The 22,359-nt window shown below is 41.6% G+C and overlaps 1 protein-coding gene across 2 annotated transcripts in view; it reads left to right on the top strand.

Moving 5' to 3' along the window:
• rsrc1 (arginine/serine-rich coiled-coil 1) overlaps positions 1-22,359 on the top strand; it is a 215,096-nt gene that overhangs the window by 165,478 nt on the left and 27,259 nt on the right. For both annotated transcript variants that reach the window (XM_061681559.1, XM_061681558.1), the window contains one exon: positions 7,194-7,265. In XM_061681559.1, coding sequence (XP_061537543.1) covers positions 7,194-7,265 — 72 coding nt within the window. The remainder of the gene's footprint in view (positions 1-7,193; positions 7,266-22,359) is intronic.

Raw genomic sequence — 22,359 nt, 5'->3', positions numbered from 1 at the left:
GCTCGTGTTGATGAAATTAAATGGTATCCATGGCTCTTTGCTCAGGCCTGCTTTCATTGTTTTGAGGGGGCCGGGGGCCCCGCGAGGCGAGTACGCTGATGAGAGATGGATAAACAGTTTGATTTGCTGCTATCACCCCCAGGCACGGTGTACTGGAGAGACGAGCAAGAGACAACGCGAACGCGGGGAGGGGTGGGTAGAGGGCAAAAACAGAAGGAGAAGAGGATAAGAGATGCTTTTGGCGGAGGGATGAAGGGATTGAGGTGGAGGATAAACAATGCTAAAGAGGCGTCAAATCCCCCCGATGTTGTTCGCAGGCCTTTTCTCTCTCTGTTTGCTTGTCCCCCCTCAAGCTTTCAGTTCTTCCTTTCACCTACATGGCCGCCATCTAGCCGCCTGTCTCTGGACCCTTTTCCCTCCATTCTCTCTCACATCACACCTATAATACCACACCGTCTCTTTCCTGCCTCCCTGTAGCCCCGAGCAAAGCACATACACACCTACACAAAGAAGTACACACAAGTGTCCTCGCACAAACACACAACTGTGCATGCTAAATAAATTCTTGGCTGCAAGGAGAGCACACAGTGGAGCGTAGACCTCTGCAAAGGCTGAAAAATAATGCCAAATAGTGGTACATCACTCCCTCCTAGCTGAGCTGCTTGTCAGTGTAATACTGTACATTATACCAGTGATTGTCAAGAGTTCTTACTCCAAGCACTAAAGAAAATACTTAGCTCTCCAAGTACCAGCATCATGACAAACATTAAAATACAGTAGCATTGCCTGCGGCCTCCTCGGGGCGCCTCGGTGTGGGACGTGTCCCGTCCAGAGGGCCACTCACTCTTTGCGACGAATAAAAAATGAATATACAAATTGTTTGGGTATCCCCTCACTCGCACTCTGGTCCTATAGATGTTTATAATTTACATAGCCACTCCCACCACACTTCAGTTGTACAGCCGGGTTCCCGACCCTTGTCCTTCATGCTTCCCCTCTTGTCCTTGTCCTGTCCTATCTGACTTGTCCTGTCCTTCCCTCACAGGGTGAAGCACTGCTGCCCCATACAACACTCATATCTAATGTCATTGTTCTCGGTATATAATGATTTACTTACCTCATCTTGTTTACAGCTAGTGCTTTGTCTTTTGTTGTCTTCTTTTCTCACTCCCCTCTAGAAACCTTGTTCTGTTCGACTGATCGACTCTGATTCTCAATAAATAGCCATTAAAATACTAAGAAACCACAGCTGCAGTTTAAAACGTCCACTGTGACACAGTAAAACTGTTCCAGCATAAAAGGGATACAGATCGTCCTTTCTGCTTGACCTAACAGCCGACCAGGACAAACATTATTATTATTTTTTTAAATAGTGTAAATATTACACAAATACAACCCAAGTGAACTTAAAAGGCAGTTTTTTAAATGATTTAATTTTTTAAGGGATAAAAACTTTTCAGTTACCTGGCCCAGTGTAAAAAAAGTAATTACACCCCTTGTTAAATGTGTTATTTGTGGCTAATCACAATTTATTTTATTTTTTTTTATCTTTTAACTGATCACACCCAAGCCTGATTAACTCCGGACCTGTTCAATTAATAAATCATTTAAACACAATCTGTCCCGACAAAATCAAGTTGAACAAAAGATCTAAAAAAGCTGCAACAAAATGACACGATCCAAAGAAAATCCAGAACAGTCGAGAAATAAAGTAATTGACATCTATCAGTCTAGAAAGGGTTACAATAACCATTTCTAAAGCTTTCGGATTCCAGTGAACCATAGGGAGAGCCATTATGCTCACATGGAGAAAACATGGAACATTGGTGAACCTTCCCAGGAGTGGCCAGCCTATAAAGATTATCCCAAGAGAAGAGCAATGACTCATCCAGGAGGCCACAAAGGAACTCAGGACAACTTCTAAATAACTGCATTCCTCCCTTGCCTCAGTTAAGGCCAGTGTTCATAACGCAACAATAAGGAAGAGACTGGGCAACAATGGAATCCATGGCAGCATTCCAAGGCAAAAACCACTGCTGACCAAAAAGAACATAAAGGCTCATCTTACTTTTGCAACAACAACAAAAAAACATCTGAATGATTCCCCAAGACTTTTGGGAGAATATTATATGGACTGGTGAGATCAAAGACACAGACCTTCCTTTTTGGAAGGTCTGTGTCACGTTACATCTGGCGTAAATGTAGCACAGTATTTCAGGAAAAGAACATCGTAGCAACAGTCAAACATGGTGGTAGTACTGCTCCTTCAGGACCTGGACAACTTGTTGTGATTGATGGAACCATGAATTCTGCTCTTTAACAGAAAATCCTAAAGGAGAATGTTCAGCCATCAATTTTTGACCTCAAGCTCAAGTGCATTTGGGTTCTGCAGCAGGATACTGATCCAAAACACACCAGCAAGTCATCTTCTGTATGGCTTAAAAAACAAAATGAATGTTTTGGAGAGGCCTAGTCAAAGTCCAGACTTAAAACCAATTGAAATGCAGTGCCATGACCTTAAGAATCCTGTTCATGCTTGAAAAGCCTCCAAGGAAGAGTGGGCCAAAATATCTCCATAGCTACAGGATATCATAGACTCATTGCCAGTTATAGAAAACGCCTGATTTCACTTGTTGCTACTGAGGATGGCCCAACCAGTTATTAGGTTTCAGGGGTCATTACTTTTTCACACAGGGCCAGAAAACTTTGAGTAGTTTTTTTTCCTTAATAAATGAAATTGCCATTTAAAAACAGCATTTTAAATTCACTTGGGTTATATTTCTGATATTTACATTTGTTTGATGATCTTAAACATTAATGTGGGGAAACTATGCAAACATTTAAGAAGGGGGCCGATCCTTTTTCACAGCACTGTATGTTGTTTTTATCTAGCAATTTTTATTTTATTAAAAAAACGTATAAAAACAACTATATTGCTGAATAGGCGACGGACATCAATTTTTACGAATGACGTGACTTACACGACGAAGTGCGCATGTCACACACTGAGTAAATGTAGTGCACATGTGTACACCCAATCGGAATAGATCATCTTCAATCGGAATGACATTAAAGTCTCCATGTAAATCCGGCAACTGTGTGGTTGGTCTTCTGAAGACAAGATGCCTTCACCTGTCAATCAAATATATGTTGACGTTTGCCGTTTTCAATTACTGGCTGAATAACGTGTGCCACTGAGGTTATGCTTAATAAACCGTTAACGTTCCCGTGTTTGTGTTGATTGTGGACTAATACACAGAACAACTAATGTTTAAAACGAGATTGCTGCGGTAGAGCGAGCTATTTAGTTCCTTAACTCGCTAACTCGTTAGCTTGCAGCAGAGCAAGTGACCACAACAAACAGTTAACTTTCCATAGATCATTTTACACTTGAGACTATGTGAGTCCCGGGATGTACATGTAATGGAAACAATGAGTCCCTGCAACTTATCATCACGGAATTCAGATACAGTAATCCTCTGCTACATTGCGGTTCTTGCTTCACGGTCCCGCTATAGTGCAGATTTTTATTGCAGTTGTTACTCTTTAATCTTTTAATCTTCTTTGAGACTGTTTATGGGTCGGGACGCGGACCGCGAGTTAATGACTTCTGCTTTAAACGATGTCGCAACAATCGAGTGAGCCAGAGTCAGCTGTTTAGCTCCGTAGAACACTAGCTAGTTAGCTTGCGGGCTAGCAAATGTAATAAATTGTTAACTTTCCCTAAAATGTCCCAGTTGTTTGTTGTTTTGCATCTATGGAGCCAAAGCCGTACTGCCAGCTGCTCGCTAAGTCGTGAGCGACGCCGGGTGTTACCGCAATAATGAAAATGTATCAAGTCCAGAAAAAGTGTCGTTTCATTGTATTTCTGAAACCATAACCCGCCCTACTGTTCTTCTAATTGGCTAGCACCAAGACAAGACTCGCTAGCACCAAGACAAGACTCGTACTTTTAGTGGATGATTCGCTGAAGCTCTTCAGCAGCACACACAAGGCTCAAAATTGTTGTTTTTTTCTTTGAGGAGCAGTTTTGCCACTCATTTTTTTATTTGAGTAGCAACTTTCTAATTTTGAGGAGCAATTTTTCCATCCATCCATCCATCCATTTTCTGAGCCGCTTCTCCTCACTAGGGTCGCGGGCGTGCTGGAGCCTATCCCAGCTGTCATCGGGCAGGAGGCGGGGTACACCCTGAACTGGTTGCCAGCCAATCGCAGGGCACATAGGAACAAACAACCATTCGCACTCACATTCACACCTACGGGCAATTTAGAGTCTCCAATTCATGCATGTTTTTGGGATGTGGGAGGAAACCGGAGTGCCCGGAGAAAACCCACGCAGGCACAGGGAGAACATGCAAACTCCACACAGGCGGGGCCGGGGATTGAACCCGGGTCCTCAGAACTGTGAGGCTGACGCTCTCGTCAGTCGTCCACCGTGCCGCCAGGAGCAATTTTTGAATTTTTGAATTTTTTTTATAACCAACAGTTTTTATTTCTTGAATTCACATAAAAGATAAGGCTTTTTTAAATCATTAACAGCCTTAGTGCATCTTCACTTAAACAGCTAGCATTTTAGCATTTTGTGACATATTAATAATACATTAGGTTCATGCCTGTGCATTTATGAGCTTAGAAAAGCTGACTAGGAATCAGGCAAACATTCTTTGTACTACTTCTAAGTTTTGCAAGTGTTCAATTTGCCCTTGAGAGAGAAAAATATTTCCTTCATCTCCTTTTCCAAAACCCTCCTGTTTGGGTACGTGCTGATGATCCATTTTACTCTTAGTCCTCTCTAGCCACATTTATAATGTTTTTGACCTACTTGACTCAAGGTTTTACCACTTCAGATTGGCCATATTTCACACACTGACTACACTGACCAAAAAGCACACTGTATGTACCGTTATGGTTGCATTATACTGTCCCTGTCACAGCAAAATAAAAAAGCCACACACTCGACAGCACTCATAATTAAAAGAGACACTCCGCAGTCCGCAGCATTAATGTTATGTTAGTAAAGTAGACTAACATTAAGTTCACTGATTTGCTCTGTGTTAACTTCACGACGCGGCATCATACTTGGCGGTGAGAAAGGTCCATGTTACAACAAACGGCTGCTCGCCTTGCATTTCACTATGAAATGCTAACACACTGGCGATTTGTCTTTTTTCTCTGCAGTTTTGCTTTTCAATGTGTTTTTTGATGCGCAAAATGCGAATTCTGAACCGCAAAATGCAATGCGAGACTGCTTAATTCGAGCCTTGCACACATACATAAGTAAGAAGTGTTGTGCGTCAGTGTACGAAGATTCACCATGCTTTTTGCATCCTTGATCATTTTTGTGCGTCCCAATCATTTTTGTGCATCTAGGACGCGAGACGCAGATCAAACAAGATGCCTTTCTTTCCGCCAATGTTTCTGTTGTGTGAATCTACGCTCTGCACACGGAGCAAGGGTGTGGAGTGTTCGACGGAGCAAACACCCACAAGAGTGTACCAGTCTGCTGGTGTTCCATGGGCCCACTAGTGGCTAATGACACAGCCGATCAGCATGCCGGCTCACCACAACGACAACAATTTATCGAGTCCGGAAAAATGTGTCCATTTTATTTATGAAACGATAAGTCGATATAGTAATTATCGTGACAAGCCTATTCCTGGGTCTGTTCTGCAGCTCACTAAGTCAATTCTGAAACTCCTCTTCGTTTATTATGAATGTCTGCATTATACTGGCCCCTGTTGGGCATGCCAGAAGGAGCACAATGTCAATGGGCATTAAAGCGTGAAATCATGCACATTTTACTTAATTCTCTACATTCTATTTAATGACTTTATTACTTAATGTTTTTATGAAGTACAATACTGCAATGTGCTATTTCTCTTATTAAAAACATCACAAAACGTTTTCTACTGTTTTTTTATGGGGCAGGAACAGATTAATGGCATTTGCATTTCCTTCAGTGGGGAAAGATGATTAGAGTAGGTAACAATTTATTTAGCATTGCCTTTTAATTTATTTTTTTTTCCCCCCAAAATCAGACAAAATGGAGGAATTAATCATCTTTGACCATAGAGATTCTGCTTTAATTTTAAAGATGCTGAAGTTCCTGGTTTGCTTTTTGACGCGAACCTTCAGCTTCTTAAATTGGGAATTAGTTATCTCCGAGATACACTGATCCAATAACACACCCGCAATGTTACACCCACACACACGGAGGCGGAGGGAGTTAGACGAGGGTTCAGTCATCCCGTATTGAGTCATTGTTCGTAAAGATGCGTAACCTCCAGACTTAACCAGCCGTAACAGCGGTGGGACAGCTTCTTTGTCTACACCAATTAGCGAACAAAACCAGCGCCGCAGTCGAGTTCACCCTGTGGCCTCACACACACACGCACGCACACACAGACGCACTCAATATATATACACTATGTATTTTTATGTAACGTTTGCTTGGCAGCTGTACAGCCATCCAATGAAGCATTTCAAACGAAGCGTACAACAATCCACAGCCACACTCCTACAGTTTCTGTTTTCCATGTGCTCTCCACGCCCTCTTATATTGTATTAACACCCCCCCGGAAAAAAAAAACACTACAGCGCACTTTTTTTTTTACCCTGCTGATATTTAAAGTCATTAAGTGTGACGATATTGACGACTCAATTTTACATAACTCACTCATCAAGCGGCAAGATTGCAATAAAGGTGAATGGCTCCGCTGAGGCCTTCGCCGCCAGTGAAATAAATGATGCGGCGCACAACGGAACTATAATTAATTTACAGGCAGTATTGATGGTCATGCCACACGGCACATTATATTTTTCTTAATGTTGCTTAACATCTTGATTATTTTTTATTTAGGCGGTCGGGTTGGGGGAAAGCTTATCAAGAGAGATGCTTAAAATGCTCCGACGAGTGTTTACTCCTGCCGACTGGCTTGCTTTTAAGCATTTCATTATGCCAACGAGATAAAGATCCGTGAGAGAGAAAAGGCAAGGCGGTTGGCTTTGATTTTTTGCAGTGGAAACTCCTTCCTTCCTGCTAGGAAACGAGATGCAGATTTTTTATGCTCTGTTTCAGCACATCAAATTTAGACTACTGGTCTATGTGTCCATATTTTTATACTGCACTATTATTTTTAATATAATATCAATGTATTCATTCGATGTATTCTTGTCTTTTTGTCCTTTTATAGCCAAAACAGATGAAGTTCTTAAGGCCAAAATAGCCAAGCAAGAGGAGGAGGCCCGAAAAAAACTGGATTTAGGTGAGTTTCTGTATGTGCGTGCAGCATGAATCATTACATTTAAACAAAAAAGATCATATTAATTTAGTTTGAAACATTGATGACCCAAATCCACATCCCATATCTAAAATTCTTATACGCTTAATTTGCTTATGTTCAAATCAATATTGTCGTTTTAATTTATATCATTACACTGGTTCCATGAAATACGAGTGACCTGACTTATGGGTTTTATGAGACACGAGCTGTTGTTCGGCCGATTTGTTTTTTTCCTAGATGGTAGCAGTGAATTCAACTAACTTTGGCAGATGTGAACAATTCTTCATAAACAAGTCTTCAAGTTGTTTATTGCCACTCCCAGTTGAGGTTTACTGACATACTAAGTGTAAATCAAAGAGAATTACACGTGCATTTGAAACAACCACATAGCTTTGCTTTGGATAAGTCCTTTTAGCTCAATGCTAATAAACAATGCAAAACGACATAGACGGCTAACAAATAGCAGGGTTAATAATAGGGTTAAGATTTAAGCAACAGACATTTGAACCTACATGGTGGAGCAACACGAATAGACAGATAATGTAACAATACTGAGAGGAATAAGTTATTTATCCTCTGCAAAGAACAGCTAATATTACTGTGGTTGACCAAAAAGGGGGACACACACACCAGAAGGAGCAGTACAATGTACATTGAATTGAAGCAGCAAATGTGGCAAAAACTGTTTCATTATTTATATTCTATTAAACTATGTCATTATACTCTGTTTTTAAGAATTACAATATCATAAAATGCTATTTTTCTTATTAAAAAATTTTTGAAAATGTTTTTTGTTTTTTTGGGGGGGCTGCAACGTTTTAACGGCATTACCATTACCAGTGGGGAAAGATGATTTTATATAGTGTTACGACTTTAACTCGTCTCTAAAGGCACCGCTCTATTATTTATTGTTATATTTAGTGTTATAGATTTTATTATATTGTCATATATTTAATTTTCTATTATTTATTTTGTTTTCATAGTTTTTATTATAATTGTGTTGTTATGTTATTATACCTCCATCCATCCATTTTCCGTACCGCTTATCCTCAAATAGGGTCGCGGGGGTGCGGGCGCCTATCCCAGCTGACTCTGGGCGAGAGGCGGGGTACACCATGAACTGGTCGCCAGCCAATCACAGGACACAGAGAAACAAACAGGCATACGCACTCACATTCGACAATTTAGAGTTTTCAATTAACCTACCATCCATGTTTTGAGAATGCGGGAGGACACTGGAGTACCTGGAGAAAACCCATGCAGGCACGGGGAGAGCATGCAAACTCCACACAGACGGGGCCGGATTTGAACGCGGGTCCTTAGAACTGTGAGGAAGATGACCTTACCAGTCGGTCAGCGTGCTACCTATTTACATACATTTTAATTTTATTATTTCAAACTTATAGATACTTCTTATATCACATGGAACTGAACTCAAAGTTAAAGTTGATCCTTTCTATTGCCTATTAATTCGTATTTCCTTTCCATTTTGCTTTTTGCTTTTTACACATGATCAACTAAAATGAACTTGAAACAAATGTCTGTTTAAACTGTATTAGGACTTGCTTCATTTGCATTCAGATGCATAGGAAATGGGCATTCTTTACACTCCAGCCAGTGGAAATATTTGCTGCCAGCATGCAACTACCAACAGACTCAGACAGAGCGCACACACACATCTCGATAGACATTCAAATAAAGCCAAGAGTCATTTCCAGTAGATATGCTGGTGATAATAAAAGTCCTGAGATAGAATAATGAGGCTGGTCGTTGTTCTGACCAGGGCACCATATAAATGAGAATGCGTCTATCTGTGTGTGTGTGTGTGTGTGTGTGTGTGTGTGTGTGTGTGTGTGTGTGTGTGTGCGTGCGTGCGTGCGTGTGTGCGTGTGTGTGTGTGTGTGTGTGTGTGTGTGTGTGTGTCAGCAGAATGATTTGTTGTAGTGTGGCTGTTTTGTGTTTTTCTATTGCTGGACTGTGTATTGCGCGCGTGTGTGTGTGTGTGTGAGCACGCACTTCCATGGAAGAGGAATGGCAATGTGACCTTTAAAGTTAGCTGCCCTTTTGGCCAAATGAAAGTGCAGCCATCAGAAAGTAATTAGCCTTGCACTCGTGCTTTGGTCCCCTGCTCTGGATGCTATGTAGTCTCTTCAACTCTTCCTTCTCTCTTTTGCACCTCGTTGTTGTTTTTCTCTTTTTCTTTATGCCACCCTTACAATAATATTACAGTGGTGTGAAATAAGTGTTTTTCCCCTCCCGATTTCTTATGTTTCATGTTTGTCACACTTAAATGTTTCCCATCATCAAACAAATTTAACTATTAGTCAAAGACAACATGTAAACACAAAATTCTGTTTTAAATGGTTTTTATTATTAAGGGAGGAAAAAAATCCAAACCTACATGGCCCTCTGTGAAAAAGTGATTGCCCCCAAAAACCTAATAACTGGTTGGACCACCCTTAGTAGCAACAAGTGTTTGAAGTAACTTACAATGAGTCTCTTACAGCGGTCATCCATTAAGGTCATCCAACAGCATCTCAATAGGATTCAGGTCAGGACATTGACAAGGCCACTCTAAAGTCTTGTTTTTCTTCAGTCATTTGGTGGACTTGCTGGTGTGTTTTGGATCATTGTCCTGCTGCAGAACCCAAGTTCGTTTCAGCTTGGGGTCACAAACAGATGGCCCGACATTCTTATTCAGGATTTTTTTGGGGGAGACAGCAGAATTCCGACCATCACAATTCCACCACCATATTTTACTGTTGGTATGATGTTCTATTTCTGCAATGCGATGTTACTTTTACAACAGATGTAATGGGACACACCTTCCAAAAAGTTCAACTTTTGTCTCATCAGACCACAGAGTATTTTCCCAAAGGTCTTGAGGATCATGAAGATGTCTTCTGGCAAAATTGAGACGAGGCTTAATGTCCTTTTTACTCAGCTGTGGTTTTCGTCTTGAAACTCCACCACGCAGGCCATTTTACCCCAGACTCTCTTTCTTATGGTTAAGTCATGAACACTGAGGCAAGTGAGGCCTGCAGTTTTTTGGATGTTGTTGTGGGGTCTTTTGTGACCTCTTGGATGAGTCGTCGCTGCGCTCTTGAGGTAATTTTGGTCAGCCGGCAACTCCTGGGAAGGTTCACACCACTGTTCTATGTTTTTGTCGTTTGTGGATAATGGCTCTCATTGTGGTTCACTTGAGTCCTAAAGCTTTAGAAATGGCTTTATAACCTTGGCCTGACGTATACCTTTTGGGTAGGATCCATGTCAGCGGTATGGAGATACTTTCGGTTAAACAAGAGCGACAACACTATTAGCCACCTGCAAATTATGCTCTTGAGCCATTTGGCAGTTTCAATCGCCATCATTTGCTCTGCTCCTTGCTGCTAGGCGCGCTCCATTCACAAAGCCACGGCATGGCTCGTTGAGTAAAAACAAATAAGCGATGGTTTAACAGACTAGTTGTCCTCCCACAGTTTTATTTTATAACTTTTTGTGTTCTCAAGAAACAGTATTTCATTTTACTCGATTTTGTAGTTAACACACAGAGGTAACATGGCATTCATAGTCCTACAGTATGCGTTGAAATCCACTTTACGTTCGTCTTCGTCTCTTATCTATGTACTCTTTTTATGTAGTGGCCACCAGTGTTCAGAGGTGGGCATTACATAACTGAAATACCTTGTGTTACAGGTTACATTTACGTGAAAGATGTTGCAAGACTGTTAGAACATGCAGTTGGATGTTAAAGTGGCACTAAGCAGGCCCAAAAAAATGGCATGTAAATTCCACACATCACATTGAAGAGTAATGTGAACAAGCCTGCCAAATTTGAATGAATAAAACAAATTGCTAAGTATATAAAATCAGGCTTCAAAACTTGAATAATAAACAACGGTCGGCTCTCAGACCCTGTGGGCATGTTGAATGGATGCGCGAAGAGGAATCAAACATACTGAGGGGGTGATTGCTTATACGATCTAAAATCACGTTAGGAGGCTCAACTTCAAAATTGAATGTTTATTGTGGACTGCAATCATGAAAATAAGCACACAAGTCAACTTGCCCTTGTTGTTGGTGACATAATGTCACAGCCGAACACGGCACCTGACGGCACTGTAGGAGGAAGTCCAGGTAGTTTGATTGTCGGCACTGCCCCATTCACTACTAAAAAGTTTCACATGAAGCCATGTTGTCTGTGGAGAAAGTTTACAAAACCTTCCGTCGTGAAATGCGCACTGCAGTCGGCAAGTGGTGTTGATGTTCAGCTCGCCATCTGTGTTTGTCTTTCAAAAGTCAATCCATTGTTTTTTTATGTTCTCATTTTTTGGGAGCTTAAAAAAACGTCACTGAGCTGTTCTGTAAATTAATGCATCCAGCGAAGAGACATTTTTCGGGTGTCGCCATCGTTAGCTTGCTAACTGCAAGCTAGATTGGTAAATGGGCCTTGTTATGGACGCTAAGCACAGCTAACTCACAACTGAGCAGCCAAATGAAATGTCACTTTGTACTAATATCGTGGGGGAGGGAACTCGTGCGAGAAAGCATATGACCCGTGTTTTAGCCCCTCCTACAAAATCCGGAAAATTCTAAAATGTTCACTCTTTGTTATATTGCAGCCATTTGCTAAAATCATGTAAGTTCATTATTTTCCTCATTAATGGAGACACAGCACCCCATATTGACAGAAAAAAACAGAATTGTTGAAATATTTGCAGATTTATTTAAAAAAAACAAAAAAACTGAAAAATCACACAGCCATAAGTATTCAAAACCTTGCTGTGACACCCATATATTTAACTCAGGTGCTGTCCATTTCTTCTGATCATCCTTGAGATGGTTCTACACCTTCATTGGAGTCCAGCTGTGTTTGATTATACTGATTGGACTTTATTAGGAAAGCCACACGCCTGTCTCTGTAAGACCTTAGAACTCACAGTGCATGTCAGTGCAAATGAGAATCATGAGGTCAAAAGAACTGCCTGAAGAGCTCAGACATAATTGTGGCAAGGCACAGATCTGGTCAATGTTACAAAAATATTTCTGCTGCACTTAAGGTTCCTAAGAGCACAGCTCCATAATCCTTAAATGGAAGACGTTTTGGAGGAGAAGCGCCTTGGTGAGAGAGGTAGAGAAGAACCCAAAGATCACTGTGGCTGAGCTCCAGAGATGCAGTCGGGAGATGGGAGAGAGTTCTAGAAAGTCAACCATTACTGCAGCCCTCCACCAGTTGGGGTTTTATGGCAGAGTGGCCTCTTCTCAGTGCAAAACACATGAAAGCCCGCATGGAGTTAGATTTTTGTTTAAAACACCTGAAGGACTCCTAGACGGATATCTATTAGATAGATAAGATAATGGTCTGATGAAACCAAGATAGAACGTTTTGGCCTTCTAAGCGGTATGTGTGGAGAAAACCAGGCACTGCTCATCACCTGTCCAATACAGTCTCAACAGTGAAGCATGGTGGTGGCAGCATCATGCTGTGGGTGTGTTTTTCAGCTGCAGGGAAAGGGACGACTGGTTGCAATCGAAGGAAAGATGAATGCGGCCAAGTACAGGAATATCCTGGACAAAAACCTTATCCAGAGTGCTCAGGACCTCCGACTGGGCCGAAGGTTCACCTTCCAAAAAGACAATGACCCTAAGCACACAGCTAAAATAACAAAGGAGTGGCTTCAGAACAACTCCGTGACTGTTCTTGAATGGCCCAGCCAGAGACCTGACTTAAAACCAATTGAGGATCTCTGGAGAGACCTGAACATGGCTGTCCACCAACGTTCACCATCCAACCTGACAGAACTGGAGAGGATCTGCAAGGAGGAATGGCAGAGGATCACCAAATCCAGGTGTGAAAAACTTGCATCATTCCCAAAAAGGCTCATGGCTGTATTAGCTCAAAAGGCTGCTTTGACTAAATACTGAGCAAAGGGTCTGAATACTTATGGCTGTGTGATATTGCAGTATTTCTTTTTTAATAAATCTGCAAAAATTTCAACAATTGCGTTTTTTTCTGTCAATATATGGGGTGCTGTATGTACACTGAGGGGAAAAAAATAAACTTCAATGATTTTAGCAAATGGCTGCAATATAACAAAGAGTGAAATATTTAAGGGGTTCTAAATACTTTCCGTACCCACTGTATATCTCAACAATTCAGCACTATATTATTATGTCTTTGCATACGTTTTCAACATTTCACCCAGGAATTCATTCATTCATTAATTTTCCGTAACGCTTATCCTCACTAGGGTCGCGGGCGTGCTTGAGCATATCCTAGCTATCTTCGGGTGAGAGGCGGGATACACCCTGAACTGGTCACCAGCCAATCACAGGACACATATAACCATTCACACTCACATTCACACCTACGGGCAATTTAGAGTCTTCAATTAACCTACCATGCATGTTTTTGGGATGTGGGAGGAAACCGCAGTGCCCGGAGAAAACACAGGCGAGTCTCCACACAGGCGAGGCCCGATTTGAACCCGGATCCTCAGAACTGTGAGGCAGATGTGCTAACCAGTCGGCCTCAAAACTTAGTTGCATCACAATTGCGAGACGTAATGGAATTATCAAGTCTGCTCCATGACTGACTCGGACAAAAAAGTAGGAACACTTTTTGGAGACGGAGTACAAGTACTTTAGAGTACTCGCTGATACTAAATAGATACAAATGTAAGTACTTGTACTCAATTTTAAAAAAAAAACAAAAAAAGTGGTAACGGTGCATCCAGACAGAGAGAGTATTGATGTTACGATATACTGTAATATTGATATTTAGTCCCACCCCAAGTGAGTAGCTGTTGCCTAGGGGAGAGGACTTTTGTGCTTGAGCCATATTAGATTTTTATTTATTTTTTTAAAGTACTGATGGTCCATGTCATTTGAAGCAGTGTGTGTGTGTAAACATTTGTTCATTTTAATATTTTTATTTATAACCCGGCTTCTGAGGCAGTATCAGAGGTAGAACTCGTTGACGTATCTAATTATGCTAATAGGGTAGTTTTGGCATTGACAAGTTCTTTCTGAAAGGCACAGGAAAGTAAATCCCTCTGCCTAATATGCCTCTGATTTGCCAATTTACCAGAAATGCAGTGTGAAAAGGCCTTATGCCTTACCTCGACGTGAGCTTTCCTTGTTCTGGAGTGGCCTTCAGACACACTGGCAAACATGCACACTGAAGTCGAAGCAACCAGCTGTCTCCTCCGCTGCCCTTCCTCCCAGCACAAGCAGGATGGAGGAGGTGGGCCACTGCTCCAGTTTAGCAGCGGATCACCAGGGGTCTCCACATTCCCTGCAGGGTCTCTTCGAGGTCAACGCCGCCAGAAAGTTTAAAGTTTTCTAAAGTCGAGCGAAACGAGGAAACCTTTTAAGAGTGGAAGGGGAAGAGCGAGGAACGCTACCTCCTACACGCCTCGTTCATAAATAGATCCGAGACTGGCAGCGTGTCCGTGTTAGCGTGGCGCTAATCGAAACCACCCGGATCTGATTCAAGTGAACGCTGTGATGTGCATGCTATCATTGCCGGTGAAGCCCTGCGAGAAGATGATGGGAGAGAGGGGGGGCTTATCATCAGGGCTTCTGTGAGAGAACGAAGAGGGATCAATAACTGGCCCCGTGGCCATCAGTTAACAAAGTAGTCTCCACTTAAAAGAAATGTTTGCCTCGCTGGTTAAGGGCAGCCAGATGATGCTAGCGCTTGAAAAAGGAAACGTGTGAAATGAAAGGCACTGAGAATGAGAGGGGAGGATGATTCCTTTGTTCGCTGCATGCCTTCAAGTCAAGATATTGCACTTTGTGTGCCCACAACCACACTTGACATCAGTGCAGCACAAATAGCTATGTGCTTTTTGTTGTGCATACTGTACGTATTAAGAACTAACAGTAATAAAGTAGCAAAGTTTCAGAGCAATCTGCAAGCCATATTATTAGGTCCGCCTGCACAATATACGAACATTCTATATAAACAGTAGCTGTACATGTAGCTGATTTGGTTAGCAACAAAATTAAAATGGGCTCAGCACTTAAGTCTGTCATGGCCGTAGTGTCTATGAACAAAGATAATTACAGTTACAATCCACTGTGAAAGCATTTAATTGTCTAAAGCCTTACACACATACCAATAATCGACATAATATTGAGCTTGCTTTTCCTACTTCCCATCAAAGTCAGTAAAGGGCGGATGGGATGTCTCAGAAAGATTATGCCCCCCCCCCCGTGATCTGCTTGGATAATGGCTGGAGCAACAATCGTAAAACCTGTTCATTATTTTCGTGTCTTTCGATAACAATTCACCATCAGAATACATTTTAATAATAATAATAATAATGTTATAATAATAAAAATAACAAGGAGTAGAGTGTGCAGCCACAATGTAGTTACCAGAAAAGATAACATGTAGCCTAACTACTACTACTGGGGGTGTATTTAGTCATTTGGAGGCCCAAGGCAATCTCAGTCATGGGGCACTTCACATCCGTGTACTGCAAATCATTTGAGAATTGTTTATCATCAACTAAATAGTAATATATGTAATAACAATTAACCACCACTACTACTATTATTACCACTCTTTCTTCTTCTTTGTATTTTCTGGCAATCTGGATGCCCTGTGGGACCATGTTAGGTCACACAGGTCAGTCTTGGTACTACCATAAAGAGCTGGTTTGAGGGAGGAGATTCGCGATTATTATTAGCATTATGGTGTGTGCTGTGTTTTGCTGGTTATCGCTAGTACACCACACACTTTGAAAGCAGTAAGAACCCCCCCATCATGTGTGAGGTCTCGCACATTAAAAAAAAATTGTTCAAATTTTTAAAAATCTTTGTGTGCATCAGTTTTAAGTGGAAGGCACACACTGTAACTAATGGATGGCCACCATTGGAGGAAATACTAATTAATTATTATTAATGCCATAATGCAAATGGATATACAACACTAGTCATTCCCTCACGTAGACAAGCTAACCCCAAAATCGGGGGGAAAAATCCTTGAAACAAGCTCATCTACTCCTCAAGCTAGTAGCCCTGTGAGTTGTTTATTTGGCAATTACTAAATGCGATTTATTTGTGCTGTCCCGCAATAGAGTTATGTAGATATGAATGTGACACCAGGCCTAACAAGGATGGTGTTTTAGCCCCCTGTATGCCGCTCTCTGCCCATTACCTCAAACCAGGAGCAGATTGGGAGATCATATATTTTAATGAGACGTATAATAGCTCTTTAACCCACATCATTAGGGGAATATATACCTACCATTTGCTCTTTGGGCAGCTAAACGAATGGTCTGTTTCTCTAATTACTTTGTGTGTTGGACAGGTCACTGGGTGGGTGTGTACCTGCCTGTGTGTATATGTGCGTGTGTGTGTATTGAGGAATTATATGTCCATAAAATATTCAGCTGCAGCCCCCCCCCTTTTGCTCGACCTAACACCCATTAAGGCCTCGTCGCTGAGTAACTAGCTCTGTTGTCAATCACTTTTCACACTTTTTGGTCGCCATTTGAAGAACTGCAAGCGTACACGTCTTTGGAAACTATGGGATGATGATCGCAGAAACTCTCAGCAGCCGCTTCATTAGGTACACCCTTGTACAGTATCGCTGTCTTTGATTGTCACAAAAGGATTAATTCTACCAAATTTATACTCACATGTAGCTAAAATAACCATCCATCAATTTTCTATAGCACTTCTCTAACCTTGCTGACTTTTATATTTATGTTCTAGAAGTGTTTTTAATACAAATATTTACTATAGACTTATATACAGCATTACTGTAGGTTATAGGTGTTCCGACTTAAAAGGAGAAATCCTCCTATGATGCGTGAGGCACATTTAAATGCATATCGCCTTGCCATGCGAATACAGTTCTCATTAAAGTTAACACATGAATCTTTTCACAGTGGATATAAAAAGTCTAGACACCCCTGTTAAAATGTCAGGTTTTTCATCAATCCATTTTCTGTACCGTTTATCCTCACTAGGGTCGCGGGCTGCTGGAGCCTATCCCAGCTATCTTCGGGCAGGAGGCGGGGTACACTCTGAACTGGTCGCCAGCCAATCGCAGGGCACATATAAGCAAACAACCATTCACACTCACATTCACACCTACGGTCCATTTAGAGTCTTCAATCAACCTACCATGCATTTTTTGGGGATGTGGGAGGAAACCGGAGTGCCCTGAGAAAACCCACCCAGGCACGGGGAGAACATGCCCCGGTCCTCAGAACTGTGAGGCAGCTAACCAGCCGTCCACCCTCCCCGCCATGTCAGGTTTTTGTGTTACTAAAAAATTAGACTGACATAATTGATTTCAAAACTTTTTCCACCATTAATGTGCTACACAATGACATGAAAAGCCTTGTAGAACATCAATCCATCCTTTTAATGTACCACTTATCCTCCGTAGGGTTGCGGGGGCACTCGAGCCAGTCACAGCTGACTTTGGGCAAGAGGCGGGGTGCACCCTGAACTGGTCGCCAGCCAGTTGCAGGACACAAATAGACAAACAATCAATCAATCACACTCACGTTCACATCTACGGACAGTTTCGTCCTCATTTAACCTACCATGCAAGTTTTTGGAATGTGGGAGGAAACCCGGAGAGAACATGCAAATTCCACACCGGAAAGCCAAAGCTTGGATTTGTACCCACAACCTCAGAACTTTGAGGCAGATGTGCCACCTCCCTACTTGAACATCTGAACTTTATTTGGGCTTAATCAGAGGCAAACGGTGACAGATGTGTGTACATTTGAATGTGATTGGTTAATTCTGAACACAGCCACATCCCCAGTTATCAGAGGGTGTGCGTACCGGTGCAACCAAATTATCTGTTGTTTACTTATATTTCCCCTCTTGAAAAGATATATATTTTTTTAATTCATTTAAGTTGTACAGGTTGTCAGTCACATTAATGGTGGGGAAAGTTTTGAAATTATTTATTTTGGTCTCATTCAGAATAATCATCGTCCCGGAACAGTTGACAGTGTTTGACACTAGAGGTTACACTGTAATAATAATTTGTGTTAGTCACGATTACACGCTCCCCTAAACAATTTGTCACTCTAAAATTTCCGTTCCGCTTTTAACAAGCTCCTGTGTTTGCGTTTTATAATAAACGAAGCGATTCCTTTTTTAATTGAAAATTATAATTCTGTGGATAAGAAACTCTTCCGTGATCCTATGCTGTATATCCTTTCAGTTTGAGCTGCGATAAAAGCCAGGAAATGAGAGGCAAGTGAGAATGCCTGCTTGGACATTGACGCTTAATGTAATCTGTCTTGAAATCAAATTATTTGACCTGGAAAGCCTAACAATACAAAACTCCTGCCGAGCTGCTGTTAAATATTTAGCACGTGCCTGTCATGAATACAAATGGCGCACAAATTAGAATCTACAGGCGCATGACCCCCATATCACACCCGCGGAGCACGGAGGTGGCGGGTGGTTGTTGGGGGGGCTGGCTGTGCTTTAAATGTTTTAATTACCGGGGCCACTGTGTGGCACGCCACGCTTCCTCGCCACCGCTTGGGCCGCCGCATGAACGACAAGCAACCAAATTCAACCACTAGTAAACACTGGAGTTTTTTTGCTGTCCACCATCTCATCATATTAACGAAAACATAAAGCATTAAACAAAGATGTCATTAGTATTCGTTACATTACGTGATCTGCACAGGAATTATGACCGCGCAGATCCCCCTCAGTGATTTTGATATAAGAAAATCCCGTTTGTATTGATTTGCTAACGATCGGCGGCGTTAGGCCCCCATCTCCTGTCCTTACTTGTGATGAATGGCCTTATTTGTTGTGTTATTATGTTCAACACAATCACGCTAAGAACAGTCAGACGGATATTGAGCCCACACTTCACCGGCTCCATTTGTTCCAGGAATTAAAGCTCCCTTTTTGTCCCATAATGCACTGCAGGAGTCATTTAAAAGAAGGAGAGCAGACCGGCAGTTAATTACACTTTTGCTTCAAAGGTCTGTTTTAAAACAGTTCCCTTTTAACTTACATAAAACCGATCCTCTCGATTTGTGCGTCGCCGGAATAATGATTGATTGGAGATGAAAAGTGCCACAGGCTCGCTTTATTTGCTCCTCTCCTCCCTATTCATTCAGGTGTGTGCCCCCCCCCCCCCAACTCCCCCTTACGCCATTAGTTATGCAAGGCTGCTAAGCACTGAATCACAGTTATGCTCCTTAGGGAAATAAATTTGGCATAAAATCAGTGTGAGAAGATTTAATTATCACGGAGACCTTTTTTTTTTTTCTTTCAATCCCCCCATCCAACTGAAGCCCAAACTGTCAGCTGGACATGCTGCAACCCAAAAAACCCCATCAAAACTAAATACTAAATAAAAACATTAGCATGCCAGCACTCTCCTTACCTTGCGTCTCCTCTCAATTTTTCATTTATAAGGTGGTAAGCCAAGCAATTACTGCTTTATTAAGGTTTTTTTTTTATTAATGCAAATTTCCCCCTTACCACTCTCATCCTATTCCCCTCATAACCGTCAAGGTGTGTATGATTGGGTGACTACTGGTCTTGTGAATGGGTACCCAATCCTATTCACCCCACGACCTTGTGTACATGTTTGTGCCTCTCATTTATCCACACACACATACAATCAAGAGGTTCTCTCTCAACTCAACTTTACCAATGCGCAGTGACAGTTATCACTCAAAGTCGATTAATCACCAATCATGTGTTTTGGCATTAACAACACAGACGCCCTACTGAAATCCACAGGTAGCCGGTTGGTGCAACAAACAACCAGCGGTGCCTCAAGTGTGTGGAAATATTTTACTGAAAATAAGACCGGTAGCATAGTCATATATTATTTCAAAGTAATAATATATTTTCATAAATATATAAAAAAAATAAGTCCGTCTTGACCTATAACAAAAGCAGAAAGGCTATGAACATCCATCTGAAAAGGCATCCGTTAAAGTAAGCTGAGGAACAGCCTAAATCCTCATGTCAGCCGTCAGCGAATTTACATGTCTGCAAGGCCATTAAAGTATCTTTAATGTGATACGGTGAGTGTGTTTCTGAATGTGATTGGATGAACAAGTCGTGGGGTGGGGCTAGTGCAGTCAAGGACGGCAGAGAAAGTGAGTGAGCCAACTTGGGTCTGTGCCAAAAGAGTGCACAGCAAGTTGACGCCATCGATTATCGACTTCGACTGGACTATCATTACCTTAGCTTCGACTACAAAAAATCTGAAGTTGTTAAACCCCTAATACACATACGGTACATACTGTGTCTCCATCATCTCTGTTGAGGGATAATCTTTGCATCTGACTCCACACACACACACACACACACACACACACACACACATTAGTTACACACCATTGATTCATGCGAGCCTCCGTCCCGTGCTAATTCATCTCATCCATGAGTGACAGCCCCCTTTTAACCCTCTGTGATTGGTAATCATTTCCCAGGTCACCTTACTCAATTAACTCGTTGACAGTAGCCCAATTTATGTTCAGCAACCTTTCGTTGAATCATTGGTTGGCTTTTTTGTAAGGATTTTCCCCGCAATTCCAGGCAGTGATTTGTATTCGGGGAATATGGATAAGCACTAATGTTTACTTAATTAATCAGGTTGTTAGACTGGGCCCCCGAATCTTAATGATCATTTTACCCAGACATTTGGACAATCGTGTTTTTCCAACTTTAGCGGGGTACACACATACAGATAATCAAGAACTAATGTTACTGGAGACTAACGCACCACTTCGTGGCGGAAAGAGTGTGTAAACGGCAGAGTATGTCCAAAGTATGGAATCATTTCAGACTTGAAAAAAAAAGAAGATCAGGTGGAATGTGTGTACTGCAAAGAAGAACTGACGAATATACCTCAACAGCTCGCCCACAATCGCCAACACAAATTGATGGTGGCTAATTTAATATGGCCTACCACCACTAGTTAGCGTGTATTATAATGCCCCTACAAATGGTCAAGGATAAACACAGCCGCATGTGCACATTCAATCACTTTATTGAGCAAACTATAACAAACACAAGAATATTCATACATGAGCTGCCACAGCCATACACAGGCACTCAACACGCAGACTGGCTAACGGTTACCCAGTTAACAGCTAGCCGCTAACCTGAGCACACAACAGCCAACTCTCCATTCTCATTTACTGACTACTACATCACTCACCGGCCCAGGCCCTACCTTTTAAAGCCCTCACACTGAAAGTCACAGATATTGTAGTGTGCAGCGTAAGGGTGGTGACACTAAGTGGAGAACAATAATACCTGCACCTCAAGTGCACATTTTGTTGTTTAACAATGCAAAATATTTTTTTATCCAATTATTTTATTCATCGATCGAAATTGTAAGAATATTTGAAAGCTGCAGCCCTCATTGAGTACTTGTGTAATGTCTCTCACAAGTCAGTCACAACTTGGTATTTACCATCAGTCACCTTTTCCCCACCACAGGTCAGTCTTGGTACTACGACAGACGTTATTGTTACTTTAATTGTAATTGTCGTTTCTGTCTGTTACTAGTACTTCGTGGAATGTGTAACTTATGTAACTGCCACATTTGTTGTTGATTTATATTGCACTGTTTTTTTTTTGTTTTTTTTTTAAGAACCGTTACTTTAGGTAGTGTCTCAGAGTGACCTCCTGGTCAATTCCTCTACTTGCATGTGCTCAACAGGGCGTTATCTGTTCAAAGAAAGAAACTCAAATTCAGCTTTAGTACGGTGGGACACTTCGACCTCAACGATATCTGTTGAGAACATCAACTTTATGGTTGCATCATTCTGAAATTCCTGTAATACAGTAAAACATTAGCATGTTGAGAGAGGGCTGCAAAGTGTTACATTCTCAATACTTTGGTAAAAGTGAAGTCTTTTCAAGTCAATAAGCTGGCATCTGAGTGAAGTCATGAATCATTGGTGTTCAAATCCAAGTCGGGCTGCAGGTCTTGTGTCATTTTGTCAAGTCTAGTTTGAAGTCATCAAATTCACAACTCGAGTCCAAGTTATGTGACTGGAGTCCACACCTCTGGTCCTCACACCTCACAAAAGATCAT

The sequence above is a fragment of the Phycodurus eques genome, chromosome 7, assembly GCF_024500275.1.
Source record: "Phycodurus eques isolate BA_2022a chromosome 7, UOR_Pequ_1.1, whole genome shotgun sequence".
Lineage (NCBI taxonomy): Eukaryota > Metazoa > Chordata > Actinopteri > Syngnathiformes > Syngnathidae > Phycodurus > Phycodurus eques.
Note: the sequence above shows the minus strand (reverse complement) of the source record. Positions and strands in the feature narration are given on the sequence as shown.